Source organism: Malaya genurostris, chromosome 2 (genome assembly GCF_030247185.1).
Source record: "Malaya genurostris strain Urasoe2022 chromosome 2, Malgen_1.1, whole genome shotgun sequence".
NCBI lineage: Eukaryota > Metazoa > Arthropoda > Insecta > Diptera > Culicidae > Malaya > Malaya genurostris.
The window spans coordinates 207,862,621-207,881,521 of record NC_080571.1 but is presented as its reverse complement, the minus strand read 5'-3'; the positions used below and the strand labels follow the sequence as shown (position 1 = coordinate 207,881,521).

At 35.9% G+C, this 18,901-nt stretch overlaps 1 protein-coding gene across 7 annotated transcripts in view; it reads left to right on the top strand.

Annotated features, from left to right (window-relative positions):
• Positions 1-18,300, top strand: part of LOC131427292 (phospholipase A1 member A) — a 38,322-nt gene extending 20,022 nt beyond the window's left edge. For all 7 annotated transcript variants that reach the window (XM_058590347.1, XM_058590345.1, XM_058590341.1 and 4 more), the window contains exons 3-5: positions 16,632-17,330; positions 17,394-17,562; positions 17,634-18,300. In XM_058590347.1, coding sequence (XP_058446330.1) covers positions 16,632-17,330; positions 17,394-17,562; positions 17,634-17,751 — 986 coding nt within the window. In that variant the 3' untranslated portion in view covers positions 17,752-18,300. The remainder of the gene's footprint in view (positions 1-16,631; positions 17,331-17,393; positions 17,563-17,633) is intronic.
• Positions 18,301-18,901: the final 601 nt, after the last annotated feature.

Below are 18,901 nucleotides of genomic sequence, written 5' to 3'. Positions count from 1 at the left end.
CTGTGTGACCTTTCTTTTGCTCGGTGGGTCCCGTTAATGGCCCCTTAAGACCGTGGACACGGTGCTACTTGCCCTCACTGCCACTCTGTAAAAGCGGTCCGGGCTCTGTCTACTTCCCACCCGAAAATGCGAACAAATTCTCTTTTGAATTATTCTTTCAATCTTTAGACACAATTATTTCGAATATGGAACCTGAAGTAAAGCTTCATATTTTTGGCGACTTCAATCAACGTAATGCGGACTTCATTTCTGACATTGAAAATGAATCAATCTTACTTCCAGTCGTAGGAGAAAACGAAACATTGCACTATTTTTTCGACAAAATTTCTAATTTTGGCCTACATCAAGTAAACTCCGTAAAAAATCAACAAAACGCATATTTAGACCTTCTTTTCACAAATTGCACAGAAGACTTTTGTGTGAATGCATCAAATCTGCCATTATGGAAAAATGAAGCATTTCACACCGCAATTGAATATTCATTATTTACACACAATGAATCCCTTCCCTACGACTTGGAATATGAGGAAGTGCCGGAATACAATAAAATTGACTTTGAAGTAGTCAAGTGTAGACTAAGTATAATAAATTGGCGGAACATACTGAGTACAGAAGGAAATGTCGACGTCGAAGTAAACAAATTTTATCACATTATAAACAAAATATTAACCGAAACTTTGCCTATGAAAAGAAGAAGAAAAAATCATAACAGCAAATTACCTGTATGGTTCAATTCACAACTAAAACATTTGAAAAATAGGAAACAAAAAGCACACAAAACTTACAAACAAGAAAAAAGTGACGCTCATCTTCAAAATTACTTAAATCTATGCAATCAACTTAAAATAGCCATTAACACAGCACATGAAGAATATAACCGCAAAATTGAAAACGAAATAAAGACTTGCCCTAAGAACTTTTTTAACTACACAAAAACTAAACTAAAAAGCAACAATTTTCCATCTCAAATGCACCTCGACGAACATGTAGGGAAAAATACTACAGAAATCTGCAATCACTTTGCAAATTTTTTCCAAGAAGTATATACATCTTATTCAGAAACTGACCGTGACCGTGAATACTTCTCTTTCATACCTGCATTTTCCAACTCCATCTCTGTAAACTATCTATCAGAACATGACATTTCGACAGCACTGAAAAACTTAGACGCCTCAAAAGGGCCTGGACCTGACAGTATACCACCAATATTTTTAAAAAATCTTGCTGAAGAACTTACACTACCACTACAACTACTTTTTAACCTATCACTTAATAAATGTACTTTTCCTAAAGCATGGAAATCTTCCTTTCTTGTACCAATATTTAAATCTGGTGCAAAATCTAACATTCGGAACTACCGTGGAATAGCCATTATCTCATGCATTCCAAAATTATTTGAAAAAATTGTAAATGAAAAACTTTTTCATCAACTTAAAAATGTAATAACAAACAAACAACATGGCTTTTTTAAAGGCCGCTCAACTACAACAAATCTCTTAGAATTTATGACATTCACTCTGAATGCAATGGACGCCGGAAACTACGTAGAAACTCTTTACACTGACTTTAGCAAAGCCTTCGACCGTATCTACACAAACTACAAAAATATGGCATAAAACATACTCTTCTGGAATGGCTCAAATCATACTTAACGAATCGTGTACAGGTAGTCCGCTTCCAAAACATTCTGTCTGAACCAATTAATGTAACTTCTGGCGTACCTCAGGGTTCTCACTTAGGGCCTCTCCTTTTCATTTTACATATAAACGACATTTCCTTCATACTCAAAAATCTGAAAGTGCTTATACAGGGTGATTTTTTAAGAGCTTGAGAACTTTTTTAAACAATAAAACGCATAAAATTTGCAAAATCTCATCGGTTCTTTATTTTAAACGTTAGATTGGTACATGACATTTACTTTTTGAAGATAATTTCATTTAAATGTTAACCGCGGCTGCGTCTTAGGTGGTCCATTCGGAAAGTCCAATTTTGGGCAACTTTTTCGAGCATTTCGGCCGGAATAGCCCGAATTTCTTCGGAAATGTTGTCTTCCAAAGCTGGAATAGTTACTGGCCTATTTCTGTAGACTTTAGACTTGACGTAGCCCCACAAAAATAGTCTAAAGGCGTCAAATCGCATGATCTTGGTGGCCAACTTACCGGTCCATTTCTTGAGATGAATTGTTCTCCGAAGTTTTCCCTCAAAATGGCCATAGAATCGCGAGCTGTGTGGCATGTAGCGCCATCTTGTTGAAACCACATGTCAACCAAGCTCAGTTCTTCCATTTTTGGCAACAAAAAGTTTGTTAGCATCGAACGATAGCGATCGCCATTCACTGTAACGTTGCGTCCAACAGCATCTTTGAAAAAATACGGTCCAATGATTCCACCAGCGTACAAACCACACCAAACAGTGCATTTTTCGGGATGCATGGGCAGTTCTTGAACGGCTTCTGGTTGCTCTTCACTCCAAATGCGGCAATTTTGCTTATTTACGCAGCCATTCAACCAGAAATGAGCCTCATCGCTGAACAAAATTTGTCGATAAAAAAGCGGATTTTCCGAATGGACCACCTAAGACGCAGCCGCGGTCAACATTTAAATGAAATTATCTTCAAAAAGTAAATGTCATGTACCAATCTAACGTTTAAAATAAAGAACCGATGAGATTTTGCAAATTTTATGCGTTTTATTGTTTAAAAAAGTTCTCAAGCTCTTAAAAAATCACCCTGTATATGCAGACGACATGAAACTCTTCATGGAAATTAAAAATATTAACGACGCTGTAATATTCCAGAACGAAATCAATCTATTCCACATTTGGTGCTGCAAAAGTCTACTCCAACTCAATGTAAAAAAATGTAACTCAATAACTTTCAGTAGGAAAAATGAAACTATACCTATAAACATACATCTAGGAAATCAACTTGTAGAAAAATGTAAAATTGTAAGAGATTTAGGCGTAATCTTAGACTCCAAGCTCACTTTTGTAGAACACTACAATACCATAATCAATAAAGCTAATAGCATGCTGGGCTTTATTAAACGCTTCAGTCATAACTTTCAGGACCCATACACAATTAAATTATTATACACTACATATGTCAGACCTATTTTGGAATATTGCAGCCTAGTATGGAATCCATACAATATTATTCACGAAGAACGCATCGAATCTATTCAAAAACAATTTCTTTTATATGCACTTCGTAAATTAAACTGGACAGCATTTCCTCTACCATCATATGAAGCACGCTGCATGCTCATCAATATACATACACTTAAAGAACGCCGCGACTTTGCAATGCTTTATTTTATCAGCGACATTATTTCTCAACGCATTCAATCAGCTCCATTATTATCGCAATTAACTTTTTATATACCTAGCCGTCAATTACGTTCCAAGAAATTATTTTTAGAAAAACAAGCTAGAACAAATTATGCAAAATTCAGTCCAGTCAATCGAATAATGCGCCATTACAATCAATACTGCGAACATCTTGACCTTACTATGTCTAAAAATCAAATCAAATCTCAGCTTTGTCGTAGAAATAATGCGTAGTATGTAAGTGAACATTGTAAACATTTTATATGTAGTCTACATTTGCTTGACGAAATAAATAAATAAATATAAGGAATCTACTCTTCAAACCCCTTCCAAAAATACCCATATTGTAGTAGTTTCCATGGAATATAAATGAACCGGAAATCGTTTTCATTGCGTAAAAAAAACTCTTTTTACGAAGTAGGTTACGTTATTTGGGATTTACTTCTTGAAAAGAGTTACGTATTCCGCTTTTGTTATTTACTGAACATGGACCTGAGCGAAGCTGAGAGTGACATTTATTTTTCACAATTTTTGTCTATTTTGAGTTAATGAAAACGACATTGTTTAGTTCTGCAAAGAACTGCAACAAAGCCAGAAGCATCTACGTTTAGTTTGTGTTTAGTTTGTAATCTAGTGTCGTGTTTAAGTCATATTTCCATTCTAACCGGAATTCAAATGCAGTTTCACTAAGAAATATGCATTCTACCTGCAAACGTATGGCAGTGCTTAACCACAAGCAATTAATTCTTTCTTAGAGACTCAGCACTAATGGCCACGGATAGTTTATTATTTCTCAATGCGAATAAGAACGTAAACACCTCCAGTAGAAACATTCTGGTCACTTATATGCTAAGTAATGGTAATGACATGACATGACATTATATTTAATGACGGATTGAAATGACTACTTTTAAAACTAGCTCTGATGTCATCGTTATGTCCTTAACTATAGAAGTGATTGACTGTAACATGAAAAAAGTTAAGATTTCTCAGCGATTTTATGAAAACCTTTTTCGAAGCTTTTAATTTTTCTCTACGACATTTGGACTGTGCTCTGTGCTCCAAGGTTTATCAGACCATTTATCATACTCTTGTTTCATTGGTCACAAACAATCTGAAATTTTTTATTCATGAATCTCACTCTAGCTTCCAAGTTCCGTTACCTAACATCTTGTTAGTTAAAAAATTGAAACCCATAACTTAGTGGCAAAGTCATCATTCGATTTGAAAGTTCTTCATGAAAACCATGTCCGCTGAGGCTTCAACAACGTGTAAAGCATATATGCAAGTGCATTTCATGGTTGAGTGATGTGAACGGCACAAGTCGCGAACATTGCACATATGTGAATTGATTGAGCACATGATGTAACACAATGTTTCATGCGGTTGATAGTGCTTTTATTGATCAATGTGCTCAACATTAGCATCTTTTAGATGTTCAACAAAAAACGATCAGTCCAGCGATATTTAAATCGTCACGCATTTGTCGTCGGTGGGACAGGTCTTTGATTGGAGAAAATAACCTGAATTCAATGTCACAGAAAATTAGCAAAGTGGAACTAATCAACCATGGAACCAAGTTCGAAAGTAGCTCTGGTTCGCGAATGAATCAACGTTGCCACCTTGAACTGTTAATTTGTGTATTCCGTCGTCGGTATTTTTATTTCAGTCGAAATCTGCCGCCAGCAAATCTCCTACCCACATCCAATCCATTTTTATATTAGGCTCAAGCTGTGCGGATAACACGTTTGTGCAAAAAATCTAAATGTGTCCACGTACAAGGTTGTCATCCAGATCATTCATTTCGTAATCAGTTTGATGTCTCCTTCGATTTGATTGCTGTTGAGCTACCGCATGAAAAAAACTACTCGACGTACACTATAAAAAAAGTAATGAACATTTTGCCTACACATTTTTATTAAACGGTAATATGCAACATTTATTTGTGACACATGAGTATTCAATTTATGTATTCAATTAAAATCAAATATCCATTTAATCAGTGTAGATAAACTGATACTCGATCACAACACTTTCAAGGGACCATGAATCTGAAGTACGCATCGTAAATGAACACATTATTTTCATTGCCAAGATAAAAAAAAATGATACCAATACTATCCACTCTGGCACCGGGGAGCTAGGCAATTGAAAAGCTCATGCTAAGTATGAGAACGAAAGCACACTTCGACCGCAGTTGCCTGTGATATGTTCGCTAGAAGTGTTGATGGTCAAGTTCAAGAGGTAGCAGCTTGAATATGTTAAGTGAAGTTGATCTGGAACTGAGTTAAATCAGCTTCAACAAGAACCAGCTCATTTGGCCTGGGTTTATTTTATTTCCTTCCTATTCTAGATTGTGGTGTGGTTGTGGAAGTCAAATCGACTTCAAATTTTGCAGAATAATGTGTTACTATTCTACTGTGTATCCCGAAAAAGCTCAATAGCAAGAGACCCTAAACCCCTGAACAAAAATAATTGGATTAACTAAACGGATTAATTTAATTTATTTTATTTGATTTGGCGAATCGGTACGGTCCACAGTGATCCAAAACTAGAAAAAGACGGTCTGACTGACTTTCACTGACTTTCACTGATTTTTAAGAGCTAACGTGTCTTCGAAGAAGTTTTACAAGATTATATAAGGCATGTTTTGAAAGTGGCATTTCAATTTTTGTAGTACCGATTTCGAATAAAAAGAATTATTTCTTCACAAAATTCTCAGAATTATTTGTTCACGTGACGCCCTCCGTTTCTTAACCATTCATGGTTTCAGCATGGCCATAGTGAAAATGAGTCACACGAATTATACTCAAGATATTCTCATTGGAAAATAAATTGGATTAGGAATATATTTTCCTATAAGTATTGTAAAAGTTTGCTGCATTAATATATGCAACTTTCGCTTCGGCACAAGGCTTCCTAGGTAAAAAGGGTAAAATGATGTATAACTAATCCAGAAAAGAATAAACCTATGCATTATCTTCTACAAAATTATGGGATTTTATATTTTCTACAACTACAACAAACAAAGTATGCATTAAAAACAACTCGAAACAAGTTATGAATACAAAACTAGTTTTAAGGGTGTTGCAAAAAAAATTAACTTTGAAAAGATCTAAAAAAACAGTTCCCTCGAGTTTCACTTAGATTTTTTTTATACAGGGTCCGGCACTCGAAGTGTAACAAACTTCAGACCGCTCGCGCAGCTGACGCACGGGCATCAGCTCTCTAGAAATTTTCTAAATGACAGTTCGGAGTTATATTGTTTACAAGCGCAAGAAAGCATTTTGCCAAAAGTGAACGCGAAAAAAAAAATCTTAACTTGAGAGAGCGAAGGGGTTGCTTCGTTTGGCCGAAAGCGGTCAATTTCCGAACATTGTATTTTCTGACGAGAAAATTTTTCCAATTGAGCAATTCGTAAACTCTCAAAACGATAGGGTTTACTTGACCGATCGTTCATACGAGAATTTGAGTCATCGATTGGCCACCAGGAGGCAGCACCCGCAACAGATAATGGTTTGGGCCGCTGTAACCGCAGATGGGCGCTCTCCAATCGTTTTCATCGAGCCTGGCGTCAAGGTAAATGCGACATATTATCGGGAAAGTATTCTGGAGGTTGCTTTGAAGCCGTGGGCAGACAAACATTTCGGTGTCAGACCATGGACGTTTCAGCAGGACTCGGCACCGTCTCACAAAGCTCGAGTGAACCAAGAATGGCTGAAAAACAACGTTCCGAACTTCATCACGTCCACACAATGGCTCTCGAATTCACCAGATGCGAATCCAATGGATTATTCTCTTTGGGCCATTTTGGAGAGCAAAGTCCGAACTAAATATACACCAGTCTCGAGGCGCTGAAAAAAGTTATTGTCCGCGAGTGGGCCTAAATACCTGAAAGTCACATTCGGCAGCTTGCGATTCGTTTTTTGACCGTCTCAAGGCCATAGTCAAGGCAAAAGGTGGTCATATCGAGCAAAAGCGAATTGATTCTGAATTTTGTATTATTTTTACACATTTTGTACTTTGAATTAAGTAAAAGTAATTTTCCAAACTGAATTTATGGCCTTTTTAATTGGTTACACTTCGAGTGCCGGACCCTGTAGTATTGGGCATATCTTTTCCTATAAATTTTGTAGAAATCAGCAGCATAAAGTTGCATATTTCGTTTCGGTGCAAGGTTTTATCTTAGGTATGAAAAAGGTAAAATGTTGTATAACTTTGCCAGAAAAGAACAAACCTATGCATTACCTTCAACAAAAATATGGGATATTTTATTTTCTACAATTATTCCAAACAAAGTATGCATAACAAAATAACTCCAAACAAGTTATGAATAAAAACCTATTTTAATCCACCTAGTGGTGTAATGATGCCTTTCTCATATTACTAATTACATCATAAATATAACCGTGAAATTCGCAAAAACAGCTGTTTATTAAATAGAAATAGGAAAGTTTGTTCGAACCTAATCTAGCAAACTATAAAATCTGTTTTCGTTTTGTGTTTTCTTCTTCTTTCGGTGTTGTACATATTGTCACTCTATATGGCGATTTGAAAACTTTGACACTCATCGCCCTGCAACTGCGAAACCGGAAGTCGGATCCGGATGAAATTTCACAGTAGGTTCAAAAACAGTATGAACTTTAATTCAAATCAAGATTTGTCAAAATCGGTTCAAGCATCGCAGAGAAATCGAAGTAGTTTTTCTTCTCCACTTTCGGTGCTCTCGGAACAGGAAAAGAGGGAACCAGTAGTGCCGAATTAAGTTTTCATGCCCACAAACTAACAAACTCTGCAAACTAGAAGAATTTATCAGGCAGTTTTATGGGATTTGTACCTGTTTTTAACCATCGTTCGTGAAAAAATACTTATAAAATTGGTAATTTCCCACTTATCACGCTTTAGTTCCGAAACCGGAAGTCGGATCCTGATAAAATGTTAAACCATTTTTTAGGATATTATAAGACCTTTCATTTGAATCTTAGTTTGCAAAAATCGGTTGAGTTGTTCCAGAGATAATTGAGTGTAAACTTTTTCTCAAATTTTCACATATTACCATATAACTCCGGAACCGGAAGTCACTTTCAAATGAAATTCAATAGCAAGCTATGGGACCATAATACCTTTTATTTGAATCTTAGTTTGTGAAAATCGGTCCAGCCATCTCTGAAAAAAGTGAGTGCATATTTTTTCACTTTTTTGGTACATATCATCCTATATCTCCGGAACCGGAAGTCGGATCGGAATGAAATTCAATAGCAGGCTATGGGACTATGAGACCTTTCATTTGAATCTTTGTTTGTGAAAATCGTTTCAGCCATCTCTGAGAAAAGTGAGTGCATATTTTTGTTACATACACACACACACACACAGACATTTGCTCAGTTCGTCGAGCTGAGTCGAATGGTATATAACACTATGGGTCTCCGAGGCTCCGTTCGAAAGTCGATTTTCACAGTGATTGCATAGCCTTTCTATATGAGAAAGGCAAAAACTGATTTTAAGGGGGTTGCTATAAAAACGCTTTGTTTATCCGAAACGGTGCGACCTAGCAAATCAAAGTCTTGGCATTACATTTTGTTTTGTTTCGATTATAGAGGTTTTAAACTTAAGGTCATTCGCCTCTTCGGGTCAAAAAAATGTTCTAACCCTCTGTGCGGCGTTGGGAATCCAACACAGGTGGGCTGCGTGAAAGGCTGGCATTACATTCATTTTGTGGAAATTCTGTTTCTGTTTCAACAGACTTCGCAGCCGATTCTTAGCGTACAGAATCATTGCATGGCTAGTACTATGGATCCTACTGACACTAAAATTCGGTGCGACCTATCAGCACACGAACACCAGATTAATTCTGAACCGTTGCACAGTGGGAAAAAACGATCTAAAACGGGACTTTGCTCAGTAATTTTATAAAAAGCTAAGCAAATTTAGTGTCATCACGAATTTTTTTTTTTAAATCGACTTTCTGGAACTTTTTGTAAGTCCCAGAGAGTTGATATTTTCAAAAAAAATTTTTTTTTTATATAGCACTAAATCTCGACGTGTCAATTAACTTTTTTCATCATAAAAAATTTCCGATTTTGGAAATCTCATGTACTACCCCCTATGGTAATTATTCAAGATCGAAAATTTTCAAACATTAACCGCCGGGAAGCACCCCTTACCTATGCCCGATTTAGCTCAAATTTTGCATGGGGACTTTGTTTGAGGCGCCTCAACTTTTGAGCACTAGAGTTTTACGAAATTAGAGGGGATCCCAAAATATTGGCACCCTTATATACATTAGAGCGATAAAAACAACGTGTTTTGTCGGTTACATCACTTATACCATTATATCTCCGGAAACAGAAGTCCCAGTCATTTGATCTTCGAACTTGATCAATAGCTCAATAGTATCTTTCAAACGAGCCTAAGCTTGCTAAAATCGGTTCAGACATCTCTGAGAAAATTGAGCGGTAAAAATTTCTTCGAAATGTGCACACAGACATTTTCCGATCTCCGAACTGAGTCGAATTGTATATGACACTATGGATCTTCGATGCTCTGTTCGAAAGTCGGTTTTCCAGCAATTCTAATACCTTTCTATAGAGAAAGGCAAAAATAGTCAAAATCACATACAGTGGACGATGGAACTGGGGTAAAATAAATGACAATAACAATAACACATAAAATACATAAAATACATAAAATACATAAAATACATAAAATACATAAAATACATAAAATACATAAAATACATAAAATACATAAAATACATAAAATACATAAAATACATAAAATACATAAAATACATAAAATACATAAAATACATAAAATACATAAAATACATAAAATACATAAAATACATAAAATACATAAAATACATAAAATACATAAAATACATAAAATACATAAAATACATAAAATACATAAAATAAATAAAATACATAAAATACATAAAATACATAAAATACATAAAATACATAAAATACATAAAATACATAAAATACATAAAATACATAAAATACATAAAATACATAAAATACATAAAATACATAAAATACATAAAATACATAAAATACATAAGATACATAAAATACATAAAATACATAAAATACATAAAATACAGAAAATACATAAAATACATAAAATACATAAAATACATAAAATACATAAAATACATAAAATACATAAAATACATAGAATACATAAAATACATAAAATACATAAAATACATAAAATACATAAAATACATAAAATACATAAAATACATAAAATACATAAATACATACGAAGCGATACATGCGTTACTTTTTTGTAAGTTGTAGGCGTTTCAAGGCGTTACATGCGTTACTTTTTTGTAAGTTGTAGGCGTTTCGAAGCGTTGCATGCGTTACAAGTTATAGGCGTTACTAAGTTTTATATGCGTTGATATTCAGTAAATTATAGGCGTTACGAAGCGGTACATGCGTTACTTTTTAGTAAGTTATAAATTTTACAAAGCGTTACTTTTTTGTAACTTATAGGCGTTTTGAAGCGTTACATGCATTACTCTTTTAAGTAATGTGCGTTACGAAGCGTTACATGCGTTACTTTTTTGTAAGTTATAGATGTTTCGAAGCGTTACATGCGTTACTTTTTTGTAAGTTGTAGGCGTTTCAAAGTTTTACATGCGTTACTTTTTTGTAAATTGTAAGCGTTTCGAAGCGTTACATGCGTTACAAGTTATAGGCGATACTAAGTTTTACATGCGTTAATATTTAGTAAATTATAGGCATTACGAAGCGGTACATGCGTTACTTTTTAGTAAGTTATAAATTTTACAAAGCGTTACTTTTTTGTAAGTTATAGGCGTTTTGAAGCGTTACATGCATTACTCTTTTAAGCTATATGCGTTACGAAGCGTTATATGCGTTACTCTTTTGTAAGTTATATATGTTTCGAAGCTATACATGCGTTACTTTTTTATAAGTTGTATACGTTACGAAGCGTTACATGCCTTACTTTTTTGTAAGTTGTAGGCATTTCATAGTGTTACATGGGTTACTTTTTTGTAAGTTGTATGCGTTTCGAAGCGTTACATGCGTTACAAGTTATAGGCGTTACTAAATTTTACATGCGTTAATATTCAGTAAGTTATAGGCGTTACTAAGCGTTACATGCATTACTTTTTACTCTTAGTAAGTTATAGACGTTACGAAGCGTTACATGCGTTATTTTTGTAAGTTAAATGTGTTAAAAAGCGTTACATGCGTTACTTTTTTGTGTGTTTTGACATTACAAGCGTTACTCTTTTGTAAGTTACAAGCGTTACATGCGTAGATAACACCGTGAGATAGAGGTTTTGAGAGTTACGTGATGGTCAAAATTCCACTGCACTGCAGATCCTACGAAGCAGAATAGAGTCAAAACCACATGAAATGGGGGATGAAACCGGGGTAAAAACATGACAATAATAATAATAATACATAAAATTGTAGTTGACGACCGGTAAAAAGAAAATACGCGAGCAAGATTCTGCAGATGAGAAAGACGTCCTAGTGGATCTCGCACATACTTATTTAGGGCTAGAAAGACGAACGCAAGCGCACTTCGAGTATATGTTTGGCTGAAACCATTATTACGCACCGAAGAACAAAATGATTACCGGACAATAGACTGAAGTCAGCACGAGTGTTTCGAAGCGACACAAGTGCCTCGAAGGGCGTCTCAATGGGACGAAAAGATCATAATTTCGGTTTTCTGGGATCGGCTTAGTATACTTTTGGAAGACTACTTCAAATCAGAAAAAAAGCCAGCATTAACGTACAATAATGAAGCGATTGAAGACCGAAATCGCTGTGAAATGGTTTTACATGAAGAACATTAGTGCCGCTAGCATGGTTAGAATCAATGGTTTAGATTACAATTACTTGGGAATGAACCTCGTTCACCTGATTTGGCTTCCTTGTACTTTTATCTATGCTCAAACGTTAATTTGTCTCCGAGAAATTTATGTGAGTTTCGTTTTGGAATTTCAGTATACTACTTCCTGAATACCTGAATCCGAAACCAGTATAGCCAAAGCAAACTTGTATGACTATCAACTATGACCTAGAAATTTAGAAGATGTTTTACGTTCTCCACGAATCGACTATGCTACTCTAGTCAGCGAATTGATCGTTTGAAGTAGGAATGTGAATGTGCTATATTTAGAAGCTCTTAGACATGTGATACAGAAATACAATGCCAGTAAACGTAAAGAAATGTACTACAATAACCTTCTCTCGGGAACAGTCACAAATTTTATTTGACTACTCCATAATGGCAGTTCCAGTGGACAAATTATCTGTTAAAAACGTCGGTAAAAGGCACACCGAGAATTAGGTACATAAGAAATCTTCAGTAACATTACTTTTTTTTCATTTGAGGGCCCCTACCGAAACGAAATCCTGGGTATGAGCCTGCATATAACCTCAATAAGTACTTGTACTGAAAGTTCAGTGCAATTCTACCGATCATTCAGCAAATGAACCTTTTGCTGAACTGATTACTGATTACACTAAGGTCTCTTTTTACACGGTTTTTTTTTCGCACGGTTTTTTTATACACGGCTTTTTTACACGGATTCCGGAATTAACACGGTTTTTCATTTACACGGTTTTCGCAATTAACACGGTTTCTGATGAGAGTTTAAAAAGAACTGTCATTTGTATTTTTAGAAAAATTTTAAAAAAGGGGAAAAGGTTGTCTGTAAGAAAACGATTATGAGAGTTAATTTAAAGTTTGAAAGTTAACTAAAATCATTCATTCAACGGAAGTATTGACTGTCGTTCCAATAAATCAGTCTTCAGATCTTGAACCCCTGTCGTAAATTACACGACAACGTCTCTTCCGCTCAGTTGTGGTGTATGATATCAGCATCGTCATTGATATCATCGAGAATTTCGAAGCTTCAACTTCAACTCTTCACAGATAAAAATATTTTGTGAATTTACATCTATTTTCATGCACATATTTGGAGCAGGTAATTAAACATAAAATTACATTACGACTCTGTACGTTTCAATACAATTTAATCGCAAAATAAGCGTTAATAGAAAGATACAGTTAAATTCATTGAAAATTCAATGCAATTCAATTTATTTTTGCATCGATGAAGGTTTTCAATCAAAATTTCGATTCAACTCATGTCTATTCCATGTTACTATTGATTTACATCTCGTGTAAATTTCATTATTTCTTTCTGTGTTCATCATATCGAGCAGTACAGTATTTCATACCCATTTGATTGATATAGCTCTAGTAGTATTATGATTTACGCCGATGAAATGAGTTGCTTCAGAATGACACATAATTAACGCTCGTATCCGTATTGTATTTTAAAGTATTGTACTGTATTTTCGACTCAACTACTGTGTACTGTTTTTTACCCTCAAATCTACTGTGTTTTAATTTGTACTGTATTTTTACACTAAAATGTACTGTATTTTTAACACTAAAATTTAAAACAGAATTTTAAATCTGCAACGCATCGAATTTCGATCTGTAGCAGTACAAGAACAGTAACAACAAGTAGCGAATGTGAATGAGAATACAACAACAACACACACACACACACACACACACACACACACACACACACACACAAATAATTCTTGTTCAGAGCACGTCACAACAATCAAGCGAAACTTTCATGATTAAAAAAAAATGTCTCAACCAAAAAGAAAATATAATCTAAATCAAAATCATTATCAAAAACATCCGCTTCTCAAAAAATGTTATTATTACTTTCGCACATTTTTCAGTTTTTGACGAATTTTAAAATGCCCTAAAAAGGAACTAAAAAATAATTGAGTTTATGAACTTGCTTTGATCGATTTGTTTAGTCTTGTTAAGACGTAGAGCCGTATTGAGTAAGTTTTACATGATATGCGAATACAACTGTGTGATGAAAACCGCGAAAAAGCTACCGCAGAGACGGTACTCGAACCCGAAAATAGTTCCTATCCTCCTTAATCGTTTTACCAATTAAGCTATTCTGCATGTGAAACATACAAAAAACGGACTAATTGAGGGCTGAAACATCTTGCGGAGAGATTGTTATTGAGAAATGACTACAAATGAACGCCGTAGGGCCCGAGCACAGCTGAACATGCTCGGTCCTTATGTTCAGTGAGACTGTTTGTATGTGTGTCTCACATGCACGATAGTTTAATAGGCAAAACGTTTTAGCCGTATTTGGCTTGCTACTGGTTCGAGTCCCATCTCTGCGGTGACTTTTTCGCGGTTTTCATTACGTAGTTGTATTCGCATGTCATTTTTTCAATCTGTTTTCCTCGGAAGATGCTTTTATTTTTTATTCACTATTTTTAGAAAAAAGCATACTGTAAAATGTACTGTATTTTCAAAGTCGATGTACTGTATTTCCTTGATTTTTACGCCAAGTGTACTGTAATACCTTTTCTAATTTGATTTATATTCGTTTCTATGAATTCTTCCCCTTCAAATTCTGTCTCTGTGTGCATAGATCTTTATCCAATACCCATGTCTTCCTACTCAGTTTAGTTGAAAATGACTGTTAAGATCGTTAGTATTTACTACACATCGCACCTTCGGAATTGAAAAGAACTGATTTTCAAGCTTGATTTGTAGTGAAAGTGTTTATTGGTGGTATTACTAGCACTTCTTTAGCTGAACGTTCTAATTTGAAAGTATTATCTGTTTTTTGAAAACTGAATGCGTTATACAGAAAGCATGAGCCATTTAGATTAATTTGCTTGTCGTACAACGCGTTTTCTAAGTGTTCTAATTTTAATTTATCATCCAATGTGTTTTATAAAGTATGACTGGACCCTTCTCGTAACCTCTGGCTGTTTTTTAGACTTCCGTTTCTATTGTGAAATAACAGTTACATTTTCACAGTTATGTGCACCTTGTATAAATTTGGGAATTAAAAAATACGCTTTTTTCCCCTTCAAATTATTAAAAGTTACATATTATCCAAAACAAAACAAACAAATATTCAAATCTGCGGTTTTTGGAATTATTACGTCAAATTTTCCAAGCGGTTTTTTTTTGCACAGTTTCCGCAATTAACACGGTTTTCTTGTACACGGATTTTTTTAACACGGTACATAACCCCCGTGTAAAAAGAGACCTTAGTGTATTCAGATGTTTGCAAATCAGTGAAACTTTTTCGACTTCCGTCAAAATAATTTGAAGTGTAAACGGTTTACAACACTGAAGGTGTCAGCCTAACAAATTGTAGTCTTTCAAGTCGTCAGGCTTGGTTACCTAATTCTGGAATTGCTCATAGTCAAACGTCTCGGTCCCAGCGACCATAAACAAATAAACTTTCACACCACAATGTATTTGAGCAAATTGTTCAATTTGACCGCACTTAGCGAGATGTAAGAGCAGTGATCGGTACGGTTTTGAGTTTTGTTTTGTTTTGTGGTTGTGGTTCAAGGGTTTCATAATCTACTATGTAAAATTGTTACTTTTGGATTCTTATAGTGCCCATAGATATTCACCTAGGGGTCCGAAACAGCTCCAGTTTTCACTTAAACGCTAGAAACCGATCATACCGTATCATCGCCGAGATCATGACCTAGCGACCTTGCATTTGTGATCACTTAGCTCACTGACATCGTCTTGAAGTGATTCAACACAGTGACACATATTTTATGCGGCACCTGTCCGGAACGTCGCTCGATGACGTACGGTGAATGCATAGTGTGGTATAATTCGTGTATCGTGTGCTGTTATGTCATTCGAAAAGTTGCAAATAGCGCCAATGAATGTCGACAGCGAAGCGACATCGAAACTGTATTTTGATTTAACATCAAAATGTAAGAAAAATGCAGCTCCATTTATCATAGTACCGTTTGTTCGTATAGCCATTTAAACGTTGTTTGGTTGGGTTCATATTAATTATGCGTTAGGCGCTTGAGTTCAATAGCGATCGTCGCACGCATTCGGTTGACATCCGTCAGCCAGCATTGGCGTAACCCAGTGGACCTTCGGAACAGGGCGTGGAGTCCTTCGTGTGGTTTCGATAGAAGCTCTAATGGAAACAAAACTGTACAGAATAGCAGATTTCTATACGTAGAGGGTTATAATTTTTTGTTCGTATCATCGTATTAAGCAAGTCACCCATCATGGTATTATTATGATCCACTGAGGTCGCATTGAAGGGCTACCAACATTTAGGTTAATTATAAGATTAACCATTGTTGAAGGTTTTCATTGCTAACATGTGTCATACTAAAAATGCGTTTCCATGCAGCTCTCTCTATCTCGACTAGTGAAACTAACTCAATGTTCTCTCTACTCTCCCACAGCCCAGCAAGATGCCAGCAACGTGTTCAACACCTCCTCCTGCCTGGAAAAACCGTACCGCTGTCCACATCCGAAAATCAAGTTTTATCTCTACACCCGACGAACCCAGCAAGCACCCGAGCTAATCGATGTGTTGAACAAAGAGTCCCTCTTCCAAACTCACTGGAACCCAAAACACCCGGTAAAAATAGTGATCCATGGATTCGGAGGTGGTCGAAATCTATCTCCCAGTCCGGATATGCGAAAGGCGTACTTCATTCGAGGGAACTACAACATAATCATCGTCGACTATGGATCGGCCGTGACGGAGCCCTGCCTAAGCCAAATCGAATGGGCTCCTCGCTTCGGTAGTTTGTGTGTTTCTCAGCTGGTCAAATACATTGCGTCACATCCGCGAGGCGTTCCGCCGGACCGGATGCATTTGATTGGATACAGCGTAGGAGCACACATTGCCGGACTGGTAGCGAACTATCTTACCCCGGAGGAAGGGAAATTAGGACGCATTACTGGACTGGATCCGACGATATTCTTCTACGCCGGTACAAACAACTCGAGGGATTTGGATACGAGTGATGCCCATTTTGTGGACATTATTCACACCGGGGCCGGAATTCTCGGGCAGTGGAGCGCTAGCGGACATGCGGACTTCTACATGAACGGTGGCACCAGCCAGCCAGGTTGTGCAAGTAGTACAATATTTCGTAAGGGTCATTCCGATACTTTTTTTCGTGAACGGCTAACTATATGAACTTCCATCGTTGCAGAAACTCTTGCTTGCGATCACACGAAAGTGACACCATACTTCATCGAGTCAATCAACAGTGAAAAAGGTTTTTGGGCTGGTCCATGTTCAACGCTGGTATCCTACCTGCTCGGCTGGTGCGAACCAAAGGATTCGGACTACGTTCTGATGGGAGAACACGTTCCTCAAACGTAACATTTACCTGTCATTGAACCGTCTACCGTGAAATCTTAAAACATCCCACTCTTTAATTATTTTGCAGGGCTCGTGGAGTTTATTACGTTACTACGAATGCGAAACCACCGTACGCCCGAGGATTCCCGGGTAAAAACCGCCGGACAGCCAAGAACTCCGAATATGGCGGAGTTCGACGCAGATAACAGCGCGTTCTGCCATCGCAATATCAAAATCGAGTGAAAGCAAAATGGTTGTGATAAAATTAACAAGTCTAGACATATTTTTAAGAAAAGCGATATTCATCAAATGCAGCAATTCCAGTGACATATCATTAGTGTAACAAGTGTCTGTCTAGTTTGTAGTCAAATTATTCAAACTAAAGTGAATGCAAGAATATGAACCCATACAGGTAATACAAGTTGTGGGATCTGAAGCCAATATGATTGAAGTAGATCAGTAATAATCCAGAACCACTAGTACACATGTCACACTCGCTGACAGTTAATTGTAGACAACAGTCAAGCATAAAAAAAAGAAAAAAAAACTAACCCAGCAGCTCGCAAAATAGTTGTAGATTTCAATTAAATGTAACACGTTATTCAAATTAGGGCAACGATAGAGAAACTAGTGTTACCAGTTGCAACGAGGAATGCAGTTAACTAGATAAACTGACTACTAAATAGTATAGTGACAGTAGTGTTGAAGTATTTAATACTTTCTATCGAAGAAATAAATTTTGCTTTGTCGTGTTATTTTTTTTTGTTTAATAACTATTTATTGGAATATGAGTCAAAATTAAATTATTAATATTTAAATTGGGTGTTCAGCCACAAGTGGTGACTTTTCAGGCCTATTATATACATGATTTGGTTATTACCATGAAGACATCATTTGCTTCCGGAAGTCTGTGATTTTTGTGTAGGGAAAATTCTAAACCAACTTATTATTGTGTAATGGAGAAAAGGAACTTATATACTAACTTACTAACTAATACATAGAGTAAATCGATTCATTTGTACTAAACCAGGAAGGACGCTTCAAAATCATTTTCAGAATTTTATTCTGAATCCTTTGAAGCGTTTTCTTCCTGGTGGAACAACAACTTGACCCAATTGATACTGTATAAAGCACGGCTGGTCCGAAAATTTGTTCATAAATCAATAGTTTGTTTTTTTTTTTTGACAGAGCTTAGAATTTCTGTTTATAAGAGGATATAAACATTTAATATATTTATTACACTTTGCCTGGATTCCTTCAATGTGATCCTTCAAAGTGAGTTTTTTGTCATACGTTAAACCTAAGTATTTAGCTTGATCAGACCATGCCAATTCCAAGCCATTCAATTTGAGAGTG